The sequence below is a fragment of the Serinus canaria genome, chromosome 9 (assembly GCF_022539315.1).
Source record: "Serinus canaria isolate serCan28SL12 chromosome 9, serCan2020, whole genome shotgun sequence".
Lineage (NCBI taxonomy): Eukaryota > Metazoa > Chordata > Aves > Passeriformes > Fringillidae > Serinus > Serinus canaria.
This window is the reverse complement of record NC_066323.1, coordinates 7822467-7840648: the sequence shown is the minus strand read 5'-3', so window position 1 is coordinate 7840648 and position 18182 is coordinate 7822467. Positions and strand designations below refer to the sequence as shown.

Here is an 18182-nt window from a genome sequence, read left to right as displayed (position 1 = left end):
TGGATCTGCTTTGCCTTGTCCTCTTTTGCTCTCAGGCATCTTCTGTTGAGCTGAAAAACACCTGGATTTCAGAGATCCGCAAAGTCCTGACAGGACAGCTGGAGGCGTGCAGAGGTAGGGCTCACAGAGCAGCAGCTGGGAATGTGTCCTTCTCCTGTAGCTGTGTGTGACAATATGGGCTGGGACAGCTTACAGGGCCAGCCAGTACCCCCAGTGAAGCCAGCAAGGACCAGCTGGGCAGTTGCAGCATTGCTGGGATTTAAAGCCATGTCCTGATGAAAGAAAATTTCTTGGATTTTAATAAGTGACAGGGATAACTATTCCATTCACAGTTAGTCCAAGGAACAAGGCTTTCCTCTGTTGTCCCTCTCAAGCCACAACTCCAGAAGCATCCTTTTACCTCAGCAAGTGAGGAGAAGGGGTGTGCACTCTGTGTCTCCTGGATCAAAAGGTCTCTTCCACATCCATGACTGGACACAGCAACTACTCCTCTGTCTTAATGTTTGCTTTGTTTTGCTTGGGCTTTGAGAGTTTTTGTTTCAAATCTAGTCACAATGTCAGTTGTCCCATCTTTCCATCTTAGTGACCTCCCTGTAAAACATGGTTCATGACATTTCCCTCCCTCACAGAGATGTCACTATGAAGGTGGTTTGTGCTGCCTTCAACACTGTGAATGACTGAATCCTCCTAAATACCTAATGACACCCTTTTTATATAAGATGTTGAATCCCAGACAGACCAAATTCAGTCAGGTTATTTCAGATAGTAAAAGAAGATAGTTATGATAGCTATCATTGATGCTATTCTATTTATTCTCTTAGGATAGAAAACCCCACAGATTTTTTCTGTATCTTGGCATTGCCTCTCACCTTGGTCTGTCATTTTCTGCATCTCATACACTCATCTCTCTTTAAAGCAAGGTCAGCAAAACCTCTCCACCCACATCCTTCAAATTCCTAAGGAGACTTTGTCCAAGGTGGAAACCTGTGTCTGTGCTTTAACTTTAGAGGTCACCTCTATTTTAATTGCCTGTTTCACAAAGACAATGAGTTCTTGTATCCTCCTTAGGTACAAGGAAACAATTATGAACATTAGCCTCAGCAATTGAATCCAACCCATAACAATACACTTATTTACAATGTTTACTGATCTGGTCTGGTGTTACTGATCTTGTCTTCATCCTTTCTCCTTTTCATTCTGAATTTTACTGTGAATAGTTCATCAGAACTGCTGAGGAAAGACCTCAAGATTCTTGTTAGTGCAGTTTCAGGACTGGATCTAGAGACTTTCTGATATGGTTTGTAATATTTGCTTCTGAAGTATAAAAGCTGGTTACTTAGGCTACCACAAAGAGTTGCTAATGGAGAAAACGTACATATTTAATAGGATAGAGTGCTAGTCCTCTATTTGTGTTTCTAGGCAAAGGAAATTAGGCTTGTATATTACCCAGATGACCATTTGTGAATCTCTATAGCATACAAGACCTATTAGCTATTAGAGTTGCTTTGCATTTTCCAGAGAAAAATATACAGAATCAAGACTGATTGAAGCATATATTTTGATGTTCTTTATTGTTTTGCCCCAAGATTCTAGAATATTTCAGGTTTTAAGGGACCTCAGGACATCACAGTCCAAGGTCCTGCTCAGAGCAGAGTCAGTTATTGGTCAAACAAGGTTACTCAAGACTTTATTCAGTCTGGTCTCGACACCATCCAAGGGTGACTTTCTTCCTACTCTAGGAATATAGTCAAGCTTTCCTTTACTGTGAATCCAGCAGAACAGCAGTCAGAAGATATAAATTGTATCTCATATGCTATTGCAACTTTTCCTGTTGCCTTTTCCCAGATGATCACATGAATCAAACCCCTTACTACAATAACTGGTGTCAGGAAGCACATGCTTTGTCCTGTGATTTTAAAGTTTCTTTTTTTAATGACTCACAAAAGAAGAGGCCTTAATCCAAGACTGGATATTTTTACAACTGAGCATTGCAATGGGAGAAGGAAGAGGGATATATTTGTTTGTTTGGCTGTTTTAAATGACTGTTGTTAGGAGTTGCACAGGGGGTTGGAATGTTGGAAGGAACCAGCTGAGGTGGATGAGTGAGGGGCAGAGAAGGTGGCCACAGGATGGGACAAATAGTTAAATATGGGTCACTGGTGCCCAAACACTGGTGTGTACCCAGCCCTGTCAGATGCTGCAGTGAGCATGGAGTGCTAACGAGGCTTTGGGCAACGCCTTGATCCATCAAACCCCAGGAACAGTAGCTCTCTTGCAGGCAAAGGAATTACTGATAACAGCTCCAGGGATTTGTGTAAGGCCATGAATCAGTTGCCAAACCCAGGAATGGAGCTACTTCCCACTCCCCAGCCAGCATGGGCATTTCTACCCTGCCAAAAAAGGACTTGAGTTTAATCTTTCAGTGCGGCCCCATCCCCTTGTCATGTCTCTTTCACTGATAGGAGGTTCATCTTCTTCAGAGTGAAATAGCCTGGAGATCTCAGCAATGTAAGAGTTTGAATGCAGCTCCTTCCATTGTTTCCTCACTTCTCAGTGTCTGACTCTCCTGGCCCTGAAATCCAGGCTCTGAGCAACTGTCTTATAATTTTTCTTCACTCAGCATTTACTGGACAAAGTACAAGTCCGCTGCTACCTTGTGGCCCTGCAAAAAGTGTGAACAAGTGGCATATATAACACTTTCTGATTATTTGTCCAGGATGCTGAGCAAAACCATTCTGCAGAGAGATGGGGATATATTCTGCTATGTGGCTGAGTATGCAAAAGGACTGATGGACATGTGTTGCTAAACCCAGACAAAGCTGTGAGCCACAAAACTTGTATTCTGGGAAAAAGGCCATTATGTCCATTCTCCTGATCGATATCATGTGGTTAGCTAGGAAGAGGTACCGGGAAAAGAGAAGGTGGTAGAGAAAGAAACCTCTTTTGTGGTGAAAAAAAGTGAGTTGTTTCGTGAGCTAAAAGGTTTCATTAAGATCTTAATATGCCTTTCTCTTCAAGTACAAGCATTCCATTTTGATTGCAGTGGCAGTCAAAAGCAATTGAAACATTTTGGAGCAGCTTCTTTTTACTTTTTCTTTAACAGAAGCAAGTCAACTGCACCAAAGAATCACTGAGAGTGTGTATCATGCACCAATGGATTCCTCCAATGCAAGCAGGTAACCACAGCTGCCTTGACACATCAGGGCCATGTTTTGTCTTGCATTTGTGCAGTACATAAATTCATAGTTTTTTGCGTTTAGCTTCCTTCAATTGTCTTCAAATTCTTTAAAGATAAATAAACACAGAAAAAGGTTTGCTCAAGAGAGAAGTAATATTACAATGCAGAATTAATTTCAAAGACTAACTCAAGTTTAGGCAAAAAGTATTGGAACATTTCCAGGATCTTAAATGGAGCTGTCAGCAAAGTTTTGTAATGACCCAGTTGCTGGGCAAGTTTAGTGTAAGTTGGCATGGGATTTCACTCACTGTAAAATTTTAGCAGGATCAACCAAGCCAAGAGATCCCAGGTAACAGCCAGCCTTTGAGAGTTGTACAGCTCAATGAAAGAAATATTAAATAGATGTAGTGCTATTAATCCTGCACCATATTTTCTCTAGACTTGGTTAATTTGCCTTTTTTAGGGTTCAAGGGTGGAAATCTTTTAGCAGAACAACCCTGGGGATAGGAGAAAATTATTCCAGTAAGATATGAAGTGCAACCACAAGAATGTGTCAGAAGAATCCATATGTGTGTCTTTCTTATAAGGCTCTTAAAGTGAGATTTTCCAGAGGAGGAATTAAAGGCAAAATATGTCAGCAGAAAATTAACTCTAGGAAGAAAGGCCATGTGATCAGCTATTTGTCCTAGAGTGGATTAAACCAAAGGAAAAATGAAGTGTTTGTTGTCCTCACTCTGCCAACTGTGCCAGAAAAAGGGAGGTCAGATGCTCCTGCTCCAAATGCTGGGTTATTATAGAAACAGGAAGAATACAGTGAGTCTTCATGAAAGAGCAATGTTTTGGGCTGTGATGAATGGCACAAAGTTTAGGGTGCCCCTTTATCTGTAATACATGTCCCAAGATAAGCAAGGGCAGCAGAATTGCAGCACCAAGCTGACTGTGCTTGATGTGAAATGGTGGATCCAGAGTTCCTCAGACTGGGGAGCCCTTTCTGCAGCCTGTTCTGGATTGATTTGGGGAGACAAGGAGGGGAAGGAAGAGCCTGGACTGCAGTAGCCACCATGGGCACAGTCTGCTCATGGCTGACATGACCAAGCAGCCCCAGTTGTGAGAGATGCTGGAGACCAGTGGAGACAGCATTTGCTGAAGAGCAGCCAGCACCATCAGTGCTCTGCCAGCAGAAGGAGGCTGATTAATCATTGACATGTTATCTACCCCACAGACACCTACTCCTGGGCTGCCCATGTGTGACAGTGACTCTGCTGTCTGTTGGGAATTGTCAAACCTCTGCTGGGATACTGGGGAAATATGTTTGCAGGATGCTTTCCCCTCCCCAAGCTGTATCTGTCCCATGACAAAGACTATCCCCTTTACTGTTTGCATGCCAACATCACCAACATCACTTGGGACTGCAATTCCATGAGATAAGGCAGGCCTGACTTGGGATTGGAGCTGAGGTGTTGGAAAAAGAGACACTTCGAGCCGGTGTCCTACATACAGGCAGTTACTGAGTACCCTTAAGTCCTGTTCAATCTATTTCAACTCTCTCTCTCTCTCCCCCCAAGTTCTTCCACAAAATTCACTGTTTAATCCTAAAATGGGATGCCCAGTGGTAACTGCTGCTGCTGTGTCTCTCTCAAGGGGTGGCTGCTGCATTTCATTGATAATGAAATGATCCCTTTGTATTGTTTTCTAATCTATTTAAACACATGAAACTTAAATAGTCTATTGTTCTAACTGCTTAACTATCTGTTTTGTTGGCAATGACTGATGCAGTCATACATCCATGTAAAAATATCCTGTGAACATGGATAAACACAAACTCTTGGAATTTGGCTGCAGATGCTGTTTTAGAAAAGCTCGCATATTTTCTCGGTGTCTTTCTCACAGCTGTAAATCTTTAACTCTGTCAGCTGCATGTTTCACAGTTATCCCAGCCTAGCTGGGAAGAAAGAGAGGAAAAAGAATAAATGTGAGTGTGCTTTGGATCTGTTCCCATGTTTATTTTGAGCCCCATTTTGTACCCGACATTAGGCTGCAAAATCATATTCTGATTTAGTACAGGAGGTAACAGAGACCTTGCTAAGATTCCATCAGAAACAGGTCAGAAGTTCAAATGCAAAACAATGAGTCCTGGACTACCTTATATTTCGAAAAAGTATTTGAAAATCTCTAGTATTTAAAATGTTTTTAAGTTGTTAATGATATCTTGGACCTTCCCTTGCAGCAGAACAAGCCCTGTTAACGTTAAGTGTAGCAGTTCACGCGTTAATTGCAAGCAGCCGTTTAATTGCTGATATATGTCAATTACAAGCACTTTGGCAAAGAGTATTTCAAATGTGTAGATACAATGATTTGTGTGGAGCAGTCTGCCAAAGATAACAGTCAAACACCCAAATTAAACCACCAGACATTTGCAAGGAACCACAAGAAAACCTTGAATGTCCTACAATCCTGGGACAGGGGCCTCAGTCCCATTACCCAAGGCCAGGACCTGGGCAGGTTTCTCAAGGGGATCTTCCCATTTGTGATTCAGATGCAGACAGGGATATCCCACTGGGATTCATGCTCCAAAGAGCAGAAGAAAAAGAGGTGGGGAAGCCAGCAGAATTCATATGTTGCTTATGCATGATATGACCTGTACATGACCATCCAGTATCCATTTCTCTCCTGGAGACAAATGTATTTATGCTGCAAAGGAAGGAAGATCTGGGTTGTCTTTTCTTACCTGGTGTCCCACTCCAATCTTTCAAATCTGCTGCACTTGCAAAAAGAACTTGTGCAGACAATCAGCTTCTCAGCTCTGATGAAGCACATCCCTCACTGTGTGGTGTGGAGAGAAGACAGGATGGGTTTTTCCCACCACACATGCCTGCACAGATGCAGGCTTTTGTACCACACAGCATTTCAAAACCACTCCTTTGTTCCTTAGGCTTCCATGTTTGAGGGTAAAAAAAAATGCTTAGTGTTCAGTGCTTTATTAGATGTTAACAGGAATGTTACTATTTTTGTATTTCTTTTGTCCCAAGGTATAGCAGGAAGTCATCAAGTATATATGAAAACAAATCTGAGACATCAAATGTGGATGCATCCAACAACAAAAACAGGAATTCCAGTCCCAGTGCCAGACAAAAGAGAGGTAGGAGTTCTGACAGAGCTTTTACTTCCAAAGGGTAATATTTTTATTTGCACATATTTCTGGAGTTTGATGAGGATACTTTAAATCCACATTGTTGTAACCCAACATCAAAAAACCCATGCTACAAGGCTGAATGACTGTACCATGACAATTTGTGACCACCAAAAGACATCATCAGTTTAAGGTTTTTAAGTCTGAGTTTTGATGCCTTATAGTGCTCTTTGTACAACTTGTATTGTTTAAAAATAGAACTTAGGGGACAAAAGCATATGTGTTTTAACCTGCTGCCTCCTGGTGAAGTTGATTTCTAGACATACTTAATTTAAATTTTTTTCTACAGTCTTTGCTAACTGATTTCTTTGTTTAAGGCAAAGAGAGTTTTTTGCCTCCTCTGTGTATATCAGTTCTCCTCAGGTGTACAGTAAATAAACCCACAGGCAGTCACAGAAAGTCCCTCCATTATTTGAGGCCATAAGTACAATAGATCTTCTATATGACAGAAGTTAAAATAAACACTATAAAGAAACTGAATCTCATCTGACAGCAGGAAGAGAAAATCTTTTGACACCAGTTTCCCTTTTAGGCAGTATTTCTTAATGTTGAACAAAGAATTTTCTACTAATATGAAAAAAGAAAATTGTGAGGTCTTAAGAGATTAATGCCCAAATGAGGCATTAAGTAACAGTCCGTTTATAAATAAAGATATTTTAAAAGAAAATAGAATATCTCTCTTGGAAAAGAGAGGCTATTCACCAAAAGATTTTTAATTGCTATAGGTTTTCATGCTGGAAAAAAAGTTAAGGATTCTTCATTTAAAAACCCAATCTTAAAATTTTGTTTGAGTAAAATTTTATTTTTAAAACATTTAGACTTTTTTTTCTAATTCAAAAAGTGGAAAAGTAGCTTTTCCTTTTAAATTTATAAACCCCTTTTCAGAAAAAAAAATCCCAGGAAGATTACTGATGTTTTCTAACTGTCCAGCTTACTCAAGAGTGTGGGAACGGGGCTCACATTCCTGCTGATTGTCATTCTTCTGTCTTCTGCTTTCCCATGAGCAGCTCCTCAGGGCTCTGGCTGGGATCCCACTGGCTCAGCCCAGAGCATCCTCATCCTCTGGTGGGTGGCTCTTCCTGCAGGGCTGGGCAGTGAGTCCATTCTTTGATTTGGGTATCCTGTGCATCCTGAGCTGCAAACCTCACTCTGCAGAGCCAGCAAAATGCTCTCCTGCTCTTGATGTCCCACCAAAACTCGAGTGTGTGTCCTGTGAGGCACCTGGGGCTGGGGCTCTGCAGGGGGCTGAACCCAAAAATGTCCCAACACCGGGCACACAGCCTGGGGCTCTGCCAAAACTGTCCCTTTTGTGCCACCTACTGCCTGTAAAATGCTTCCAATATCGGTGAAGTTAATGTGAACGCAGATTATTTTAAAATATTGGGCAGTTTCTGCAGTACAGAAGGGAAGGGTACTATTGGCAAACTATTTCAGTTTTGTTCTTATTGATAAGTGGCTGTGGCAGAGTTTTCTACATGAAGATCAGTGTTTTGTATGGACCTAACTGTTGGAGTCACTGCCTTGAAATAAAACAGGAGCAAATCCTGCAGGATCCTCTGGGGACCCTCTTGTGTGACTGCCCTGCTCAAAGCTGCAGGGTCAGCTGCAGCAAGCTGCTCAGCCATGTCCATTTGGGTTCTGAACAGCTCCAAGGATGGTGTCTCCATAATCTGCCATGGGGACACTGTCCTAGGTTTAACCCCTTTCACAGTAAAAAGGGTTTCTCACATTTTTAAATTGAATTGCCCATATTTCAGTTTGTGCCTGTTGCCTCTCGCATCCTTTCACTGGGCTCCACTGAGAAGCATCTGGCTCCATCTTCTTTATTTTATAAGATACTCCTGAGCCTTTTCTTCTCCAGGCTGTGCAATCACAGCTCTTTCACTCTCTCCTCAAGTCAGCTACTGCAATCCCTTAATGGTCTTCATGGTCTTTCACTGGATTCACTCGAGGAGCCCAGGACAGGACAGCACTGCAGGAGGGTCTCTCTTGTGCTGAGACGAGGGGAAACATCACATCACCTCCCTGGAGCTGCTGGCCCAGCTCTGCCTAATGCAGCCCAGGATGCTGTTGGCTTTCTTTGCCACAAGTATGCTTTGTAGGCTCTCCTTCAACCTGCTGCCCATCAGGACCTGGTTCTTATTCTGTTTGGAAATAATTTCCAGGGTTATTTGGTATACCTGCAGAATGAAGGAAAATGTTTGTATGACTCGGGTGGAGACAACATGACTTTAGAGACCAGTGTCTAATGCTTTGCTGGTGCTGAGAGGCTGTGGGGACTTGTGAAATGCAAAGGGGCCCCTCAGTGAAGTGATTCAATTGCAGAGCTGAAGAACACAAGAGCCCACCCCTCTGCACATGCACTGCTGTACTCCCTGTGGGACTCTCTGATAATTAAATGCTACGGATTTTCTTGCCCTAAGAAAACAGAAAGTAAATATATTTTATATACCAGTTTTTAAATTCTTTATATACTACAGTATCTGTACAAAGATTGCCTGGCAGTGGGAGCAGCCATGGCAGGGAATGGCCAACACAGACTGTTTGGAAGCCAAAGGCAGCCCCACAGCTGAACCCACTGCTTGGGAGGAGCTCCTCACCAGAGGCACCTGCCTGGGCCAAAGCTGGCACTGGGTAGAAGGAGCGGAACCACAGTGACACAATTCTTCTGTGTTGTTAAAATCTGTTCCTCTCACACCCACCTATGCATGCAGGCACCTCGGGTCCTGGATTATCTTGGCTGCAAATCAGGAAGTGCTGGGATGCACTTTCCTTTGGAAGCACAGCTAATCTGTCTGTTGCTTGTCTGTCAGTGTGGATTCACTGTCTCTTTGTGTTCCCTATTGTACTTTTGATCTTCATTTGTCCCTCTAAATAATTTCCTGTGACAGTTGTTGAGCTAAAGAGGAAGAAAATCTATTGGTTAAATTCCAAGGCTCAGAAGCAGGTACCCAACACTTGGTTTTTCTCCTGCTCCTTTGCCCTAAACCTTCTGGGTGTTATCTGCCCACACCAAGAAAAGAGCAGATGGAGGATTTGGCAGGAATGTGTGGATCTGGGGGTTTGAGCTAGGTCCTGTTTCCTGCAATGTGAGTAACTGAGTATCTTTCAAGCCCAGAGCCTCAGGACCTCGATCCATCTGTGACTGATCTCTGCAGAGGCAGCTGTCAGACAGCATGGCTGATTACTCATGCAGGAGCCTGGCATGTGAGCTTTGCTGGCATGGCATCCTTACATCCCAGCAAATCAGGAGATAATTGCATGACTCTGCCAGGCTTTAGAAAGGCTTCAGCACTGGCACTGAAGAGTCTGCCTTCACCTTCACAGGGCTTGTGAAGGCAGACTCTTCAGTGCCAGTGCTGGATTGCAGAAGTGGGACTGCTCCCAACACTTGCATGTCCCATACTGCAAAGCTTCTTCTCTTATTTCTCCCTGCAACTCACTGCTCCAACCAATGATGTGTTTCCATAACAGAAGGCACTAGCTTGCTGCCAAATTGTATTTTCCTTTGATGAAAGCTACCTCCCTTCACCTGTTATTCTTTGGTTTTGTTTTGTTGTTGTTCTCCATTAAAACTCAGTGAGCCAAACTCAACCCAGGGGTCTGTTTGGTTCAGCTGGTTTACTCACCCTGACCTCATGTCACCTTTCCAGTTGATTAGCTCTTGCTCAGGCTTGAACTGAATCAAAATTTATTGATTTCTTTTAAGTTGTCATCCAGTGCTAACCTTTCCTTTCCCACAAGCTGAACAGCTGTCCCTTCCTTCCTTATTTCTCTTCCCTCTCCCTCTCTCTCCTAGTTGATGCTTCCAGCAGCCTTAACCTTGAGCGCACAGCGCTTGCTAGAAAGCGATTCACATTGCAAGGTCTTTCCAACCGCAGAGCTCCACCCAAAGGTAAAATCACCCATGCAGCATTTGGTCTCAGGCCATCTGTCTCCTGCACTCCCACAATGTTCTCTCCATCCCATGGTGCCATCCATCACCGTTTCCTAAAGTGCTGCTGCATCTCACCCAAATGCTCCTTTCTGGTGCATACAAGTGGCTCCTCTGCTCAAAGACCCCATCACCAAAAATTGCTCCAACAGCAGCATTGGCAAGGCAACCTCTGGGTTGGCTGGTTGGGTTCTTTTACTGGTGCACAGTGCAAATAACATTTGTTTCCAGTTTCTCTCAAGGGTCAAAGTGTGAACTGGTTTTAAATGATCAACTCAACTTCTTTCGGCAGCTTACAGGCTTGAAGAAAAAGAGTATCATATCTGTGGTGCTACAAGAGATTTTCATGTGTGAAATCATTCATTGGTTGGACATCTTTGTTTTTTCAAATATTATTCGGCTGTGGTTTAGCGGGGAACCAGAATTCAGGAGATCTGGGGTTTTATTGCACTTAATTATATGACACTGTAAAATGCTGTGTTTTGGGTGCTTGTGCAGGAATGTTTAGTAGATACCCATGAATAGAGAGCATTGCAAGTTCCTGTGAAGGCTGTAGAAGGAAGAGACTTTAAAGGAAAGAAAGAAATGTGAATAGAAATTAAACTGAATGACTAAATGCAATCACTTACTGAAGAGATACTGTAATTACTCCCTTTATTGTTTTTGTGTGGCTTCTCTCCTGTTCTGATAAATAATATTTCCTCCGTGAGACAAAGGGTTAGTATGCAGTGGTGGAGAGAGTGAGCATCAAAGGAGGAAGAACCAAGATGAAAGCATAAAAGCAGAAATACAGAAGCATTAAATTATAATATGATAAAGTAGATAAGAATGCACCAAGAGTCAGCACTGCTGTAAGATTCTGGCTACCAAATTAAGGCTTCATGTGGTAGTGAGATCCAAGATGGACAAACAAAGTTCAATGTCTGAATATAAAAACAAGTGGATATTAAATCTTGTGACTCAGGAAAATCAATGACAAAACACAGATTTCAGAAATAATGCTGTCATTTTTGCAAGTCTAGATTTACAATTTTGTTTGCGGTCTCTTTTACTTTTTAATCTGAGTTTTCCTTGTCATATGAAATGCCTTGCCTTGCATTCAGCGTTCCAGGCAGCGAAGCACAGCTCAGACGAGCTCAGCTGTAGGTGCTCTGAGTTCAAAGCCTTGCTGGGTCTGGTTACTCGAGATTCCTGTGGAGCACCTCTTGCACAATGTCCTGCTTCACTCCTTGGGGCTGACCTGCTCCTGGCCAGAGGGAACTGCTGGCAGACAGGCTGGCTGGCCATGGTCATGGCTGCAGGCAAAGCCTCTCAGCACTGCATGGGCTGGCTGCTGAGGCAGGTTGGAAGCTGGGAGAAGGGAACAGGGAAGTGTCTGCAATCAGCTTGTCCTGCTCCTGAACTCTTTGTCTAAAGGTTTTTGTTACTGGCCGTGGTGAAGGATGGTGTGTTGAGCTGGGTGTACTTTGGTTCAGATCTGCTGTGTCTGTTCCTGTCCAGAGCACATAAAAAGGAAGGTCTAAACAATATAATAACTCAACTAACTAGGGTGAAAACAAGATTGGGTATGCCAGTGGGGCATGGTTGCTCAGAAAAATGCTGAACTGTCTGCCTGGTCTGGATATGGCAGGCTGGAAAAATGTTGTGTATAATCACTTTGGTGTTTTAGTCAAAGAAATGCTGATGTCTGGAGAAGAAACTTTGGCATCCTGCACTCCATCAGAGCAGAGATCCCTGGCGCAGCCATCCCAGAGCTGGCACCATAGTGTATCCAAATCCACACTCAAAGCATCTGCATCTCCCCACCCTTGGGTCAGCATTAGCCATCCTGGTTTGCAGAGACAAGATCATATTCCTTGGGGTGGGCACAACTTCAGCACATCTCATAGTGAAATCTGGGGAGTGTGTGTCTTTACTCCTGAGCAGACTTAGAGAAAAGTCAAGATGCTAAATAAGAAAACAAAAAACCACTACATAGCCTTCAATTTCTCCAAGCTGGTTTGCCCTGGTCAAGATGGAAGCTTGGAGAATATTTTCAGGCATTCACACAGTTAAATTTTAGAAATGACAAATGTGAACTCCAAGCCATTCATGCTTGTTTTTCAGTGTATTTCAGGTCAGTCATCACAGAACAAGCAGTTCAGTGTCTGAAATGATCCAAACCTCATCTGTAGACACACACCCCATTCCAGCCATCATGCTCATTTCTCTGTGTTTTGTAGCTGTACTTGGACACTAGTTGGTTGCTAAAATAATAATTGGCATGGCTCTTTTCTGAAGTATTAAAATCGGTGTAACTGGAATTGCTTTGAAAATATGTTCATAATAACACTTTCTGTGCTTTTCACCTTGTTGAGGGTATTTTTTCACTCTGTTTTAGAGGAGCAACCATTCTTTTCTTTACCCTTTTCCAGCTGCTGCTTTGCTTTGAACATCTTATACCCCCAGTGCTTATTAACCTCTAACCCTGCCCTGCATTGCATCTGTCTGTTCTCCCAGATCCAGAGTCTAAGGACAGAGAAGTTACCCGTCGCTTTTCCCTAGCCTCCTCCATCAGCACCACAGTCAATGCTTCTGCTGTCACCAAAGGTACTGTCCTGCTGCTTGCTTAGCTCCCCCTCTCCCTGCGGGCTGCCTGGCACATTCACTACCAAATGCTGTTCACAAAGTGAGCACCTCAGGCTCAGTTTTTACTGAGCAGGAGGTTCCAGTAGAAGAAGAGTCAGCACCAGAGTAGCACCTGCAGGGAGGCAGGCCAGGACATTTTGATTGTGTATCAAGGTGTGATGTCAGCACACAGAGTGACTCTTCCCAGTTTCTCTGTGTAGGCTTCAAAAAGTGTTGCTGGTGTCCATGGAAATTGGATTAATTTTTGGCTGATGTGGGGTTAGGTTTCCAGTAGCATTGTGGGCACATATGCCTGGATATCAGGAATAATTTTGACAACAGAACATATGGTCTTACAGGGAATTCTGCATATACTACCTTTTGGCAGTTCCTGGAATGGACTGGAGGAACAGATTTGCAAGATTAAGATTTTCAGGGTAATTCAAAAAATCAAAAGAGAAGGCAAAATGGCAGAATTAATTTGAATAAAAATCTTTGCTCTGTAGTGGTCAGGAAGAAAGTTGCTCTGTATCTGTTGCCTTCTCAACAGCTGTGAAGGATATGAGCCACATCCTTGGCTGCAATGAGGCTGTCAGGGAATGAAGGCATGGGGAGGTTCATGGGCAGAGGAAGGATGTGAAAGTCTCACTACCTACAAATGTTTCTTGACAGCACCTTTAGACCACAGCACTAGAACATCCTCTCATGGAAGTGATGGGCATAGCACATGAGAAGAGGTTATCACAGGTTTTCACCCTCAGCAACAACTCAGAAATACATGACCAGTTGCTAAATTATGGGAAGACTGAGTTATTTCCTAATAATTATTTTCAAAGCTGGGGAACATAATGAAGCACATATCTACAAAGAAAACAGGCAAGCAAGGGTTGTTCTTTAGTGTGGTGTATCAAAGCGAGCATGTGTGAATTGCAATGAAAGTTAAAATTTATTACAGTTTCATATCAAAAAGTCCTATCCTAGAATCCTGTCTGCCAAAAGACTGTTGGCAATCTCTTGGGATACTAAGAAAGCTACTTCTGCAATGATTTTCAAAGATAGAAACAAAATCAGTGCTTTTCTAGTTTAGTTACAGCATCTGCTTTAAGAAAATATTTCAGATGACAAAAGAACTGAAGCCTGAGTCTTGTCTCAGCATCAGCCCAGATGCAGACCTAGCCAGGGAGTTGTGGTCATCACTTCTGGCCGCAGCTGCTGCTTGTCTGATCCTCACTCCTGGCAGTCCAGCTCCCCCATCTGCAGTCGGGGCACAGGAGAGGCGCTGCACAGGGACCTGCGGCTGCTGTCCCCCACTTCTGTGGGTCACAAGTGTTGGCTTTGTGGGCTGTGCCCTGCCAGGCTCACGGCTGAAGGCGGGGACTGCGGGTCTGCTGCCTTAGTGCCATCTCCTGGGCAGGAGTGAGAGGCAACATCTGTGAGACCGAAGGGAAGCAGATTCTTTTGCTGTGATGTCTCAATGCCTTTTGACAAAAGGGGTCTGTTCCCGATCCACTTCACAGAAGTGTGTGTCTTCACCACCTAGAACCCAGGGGTTGGTTATTCTGCTGGGTGAAATTAGACGTGTTAGGTAGTTAGTGTTTTCAGATGTAGGAAAGCAAGTGTCTTCTTTAACAATATTTACAGCCTTGTGACTCTATAAACTCCACACAGGTCCCCTTGTTCCTGCAGTTAAAGTCAAGAGACATGAAATAAAGAGTGACCCAACCCCCCTGGGGTTTGAAGGTAGGAGTATTTCCATCCTGCATGAAAACCTCGTTTGATATTTTTCACTGAATTCACATCTCATCACAGCTGGTGGGTGATACTGCAGTTCATTAGGGGGCTGCATAACTGGGATAAAGACAGCTTGTTACTCCTTTGCCTGTCCCCTGCACCCATATTCACCTAGGCATGGGCCTGACATCCCCCAGTTCTCTGCCTGTTTTAAGAAGTAAAGCTCTAGACTGTCACCTGGATCTGGATTTTCTGCATGGCTCTGCCTCCCTCCATAGGGAGCAGCAGCAGGGAGCCAAGGGGCTCTTTTTCACCTTCATCTGCAGTCTGGCCACTTGCATCCCTCTTCCTTTGTTGGTGTCTACTCTTCATGAGAGAAGCAGGAACCATATGCATGAAGACTACAGGGGAGGCTAGACTGTGCATTAATGGCAATTTCAAGTGCAGTGTTTCATTTCAGACAAGCAGAATTTCCACCCATTTGTTGCAGCTGATTCATAAATTACTGTTTAATAAACAGTACCGAAGAGGTAAATTGGGGTGGTGTTCCTCAGCCACTGGAAGATCACCAGCTTCCATTGTCAGCCTCCCCCTTCCCCAGACCATTTGCCTTAGGGGGACACAAGGAGCCAGGCACCTCTGCTGTAGGACAGGCAGGAGAGATGTGGGCTATCATAGCATTGTGTTGTTCTTGGTAGGAAGAGCCAGTGAACAGGTCAGTGATGGAACTGGTGAAATATCAGAGCTATCTCCCATGGCACTCCCAACAGAAGAGGAACAGAGAGGTTGGAAGAAACAATTCAGAGACAGCAGAAGTAGTTCTGCTGTTTGCAGAATATTTCCTTTTGCCAGTGACCCCTGGCACTATGTTTAGAACCATCCTGGCACCCAGCACCAATTTCCCAAAGTGTGGGGTTTATGCCTTGCTTCCCTCTGACAGATGCCCTGCTCTCAGCATCCCCTGCGGCTGCAGGGGCAGGGGGGATTTCAAGGTGCAAGAACTATCTGCAGCATGGAACTGTCTTGCTCCTCACAGGTTAAAAACAAGGTACTGCTGCACAGCATCCCTCACCAGACTGAGTATCTTTAAGTGGGAAACTATGGACTTTATCACCCCTTTACCAGAAGATATTGCTGCTATTGACAGGGCTCTGACTGAGGTAATAACACAAAGGATTCTACCCCTCAAAATTCTGTTGCATTTATCAAGGGTGAAATCATTAATTTCTGGTCTCCCTGGTCCCCTTTTGCTGCTGAATGGATTAGGATCAAAACCATAAATTATCACCTAGAAAATGATTTTAAAAGCTGCAAGGAAATTATGTTAAAAATGGGTAAGGAAGCTGTAATGAAATAGAACACTGCACTGTTTCCTCAGCAATTGTCTTCCTTAATTAACATCAATACTTCTGTTTGATTCATTTCGCTGTTCTCTGTCCTTCTCAGACTCACAGTTTTTCTGTGGAATGCTGCTGTCCTTTCACTCATTTGTGCTGGTCATGTGTCTCCTCTTTTATAACTGTTGGACCCCAGTCCACCTGTTTGTTAAAGAGACTGTCAGTTGCAGAGGTGATGCAGGAATTCACTTTGTACTGGTTGTCTGGTCACTGTTTCACCTTGAAGACACAAATTGTACTTCCTGTCACAGATGCTTTTGAGAACACCATTTTGGCCCAGACTAAATGTAATGCTGGTTCCACCACGAGATCCGTACCTAGATCTGCTTCACAGACAGGTAAACAAAATTAAAGTATTTGTAAACTCAATTTGAGAGTGCAAACTAAATTTATGATAATATTTACTCTCTTTATTATAAGGAGAGTTTTCTCTTTTGGTGAATATTATTTCCCACCAAAACAATGAAAGAAAAAGCCTGGATCATTAGCTTAGAAACAATGCCCGAGATTCTGGTTTTCTGAGGCCAGGCTGAAAATAATTATTTTAATTGAAAGCAAGAGAGCTCAGGATTTGATCTGTCTTATTTTATAAGAATTAAGCATGAGAAATAAGTTTCTTAGTCTCTGAAATTAGAATAGGGATTTGTATGGAAGAGGGGGGCTGATGCATGTGTTTGTAAGGAATTCTTGCTGATGAGGTTTCTAAATGACAATGGCAAAAGACTCTGGAAGCTTTGTCTAATGGAGTAGAGGGGTTTTTTTCTCTTGGTGTTTGTAGTCCAGTCTGTGAATTTGAACTAAAATTGCAGTAGCAGTTTGAAGTCAATTAGAATCAGCATAATCTTGTATGTGTAGACCTTTGCTGGTATAGCTGGTGTGAATAAACTGGTACAGGACAGGTGTCACTTCAAAGGCAGGTTTATACCTTTAAAAACACAGATGACCAGACCATACCTGTGGGGTGATAGCTGGGGATGCAGCTGTGCTGGAAGAAGGTCCCTGTGTCCCTTGAAACTGGGTTGCAGTTGTGGAGCAGACAGTCCCTGGGTGGCAGAAGGGGCTGCAGAGCTGCATGACCATGTGTTGCACCAACCAGTGCTTATAGCAGGGAGGGTGTGCATGTGGAGGGATTAAATAAACCAATTAATAACCTATTTCTCCCAGATCTGGTCACTTTTCTGTTTACTGCCTGAACTGCCTGGCTTGGGTTTTGTATTGCCTCAGGCCAGGGTTTGGTGTGGGTTGAGACTGCTGGGATGTGCATAATCCCACTGTGTGAGCATCTGTCTCCATGCCCTGTGATCAGAGCTTCACCTTGTTGAGAGCAATGGCCCACAGGATGTAAAGAACTTGGTTCAGCATCTGCTCAGCCCAAGTCTCTGTGAATTAGCTAATGCCCAGCAGGTACACTAATTAGAAAGGCACATGGTAAATTGACTGACATTATTCAGCTTGTATCTGTCAGGGCTACATCTTCCTTGGTAGATGCAAGGTCTGTTTCATCTGAGCTGGACTGTAGTCATCCCCTCCCCACCAGAAAAGGGACAGGCATCAAGTGCAGGAGAGTGAAGGTGATGATTGCCATCTGCACAAAAGAGCCTGAGCTACTTTTGCACCATGGGAGCCTCAGGCAGACTGACTCAGCCTCAGTTTCCCTCAGGACACATCCTACGGACATGCTTTTTTAGGTAAAGAGAGACTGGCTGCTGAGCTTGGGCTGGAAATCTCTCACTGAGTCCATTCCACTGGGTTGGGGTGGTTCTGGTGAAAATCATGCAGTAAGACAGGTAACAACACAAATATGACTGAGATCTCTCGTCACCCCCGGTTGTCTTTGTGCCTTGTTGTTTACTCTGTCCCTTCCCTGCACTTGCAGCCTGCTCCAGGGTATAATCTTGTAAATTGCTCAGGTGGTAATATCACCTTGGGGTGAGATGGAGATAAGAAGTCAACCAAAATTCCATGGCTTTGTACTTACTTAAACATGTGGAGGTAAGCTGGAAACTGAATCATCATGGCCATCTGAAAGTCCTGTTGGCACAAGTTATCCTGTTCCTTGTTTTTTGTACCTCCTGAGCTGAAGAGATTGAGAAATGCTGAGCACTGGGAGTATCCAGGGGTGTGAATGCTGCAGCCACACATGAT

At 43.6% G+C, this 18182-nt stretch overlaps 1 protein-coding gene across 1 annotated transcript in view; it reads left to right on the top strand.

The window, feature by feature from the left end:
* The window catches only part of MCF2L2 (MCF.2 cell line derived transforming sequence-like 2), a 114903-nt gene that overhangs the window by 89911 nt on the left and 6810 nt on the right, over positions 1-18182 (top strand). The window contains exons 24-28 of the mRNA XM_050977881.1: positions 36-114; positions 3104-3176; positions 6208-6317; positions 14578-14649; positions 16289-16375. Coding sequence (XP_050833838.1) covers positions 36-114; positions 3104-3176; positions 6208-6317; positions 14578-14649; positions 16289-16375 — 421 coding nt within the window. The remainder of the gene's footprint in view (positions 1-35; positions 115-3103; positions 3177-6207; positions 6318-14577; positions 14650-16288; positions 16376-18182) is intronic.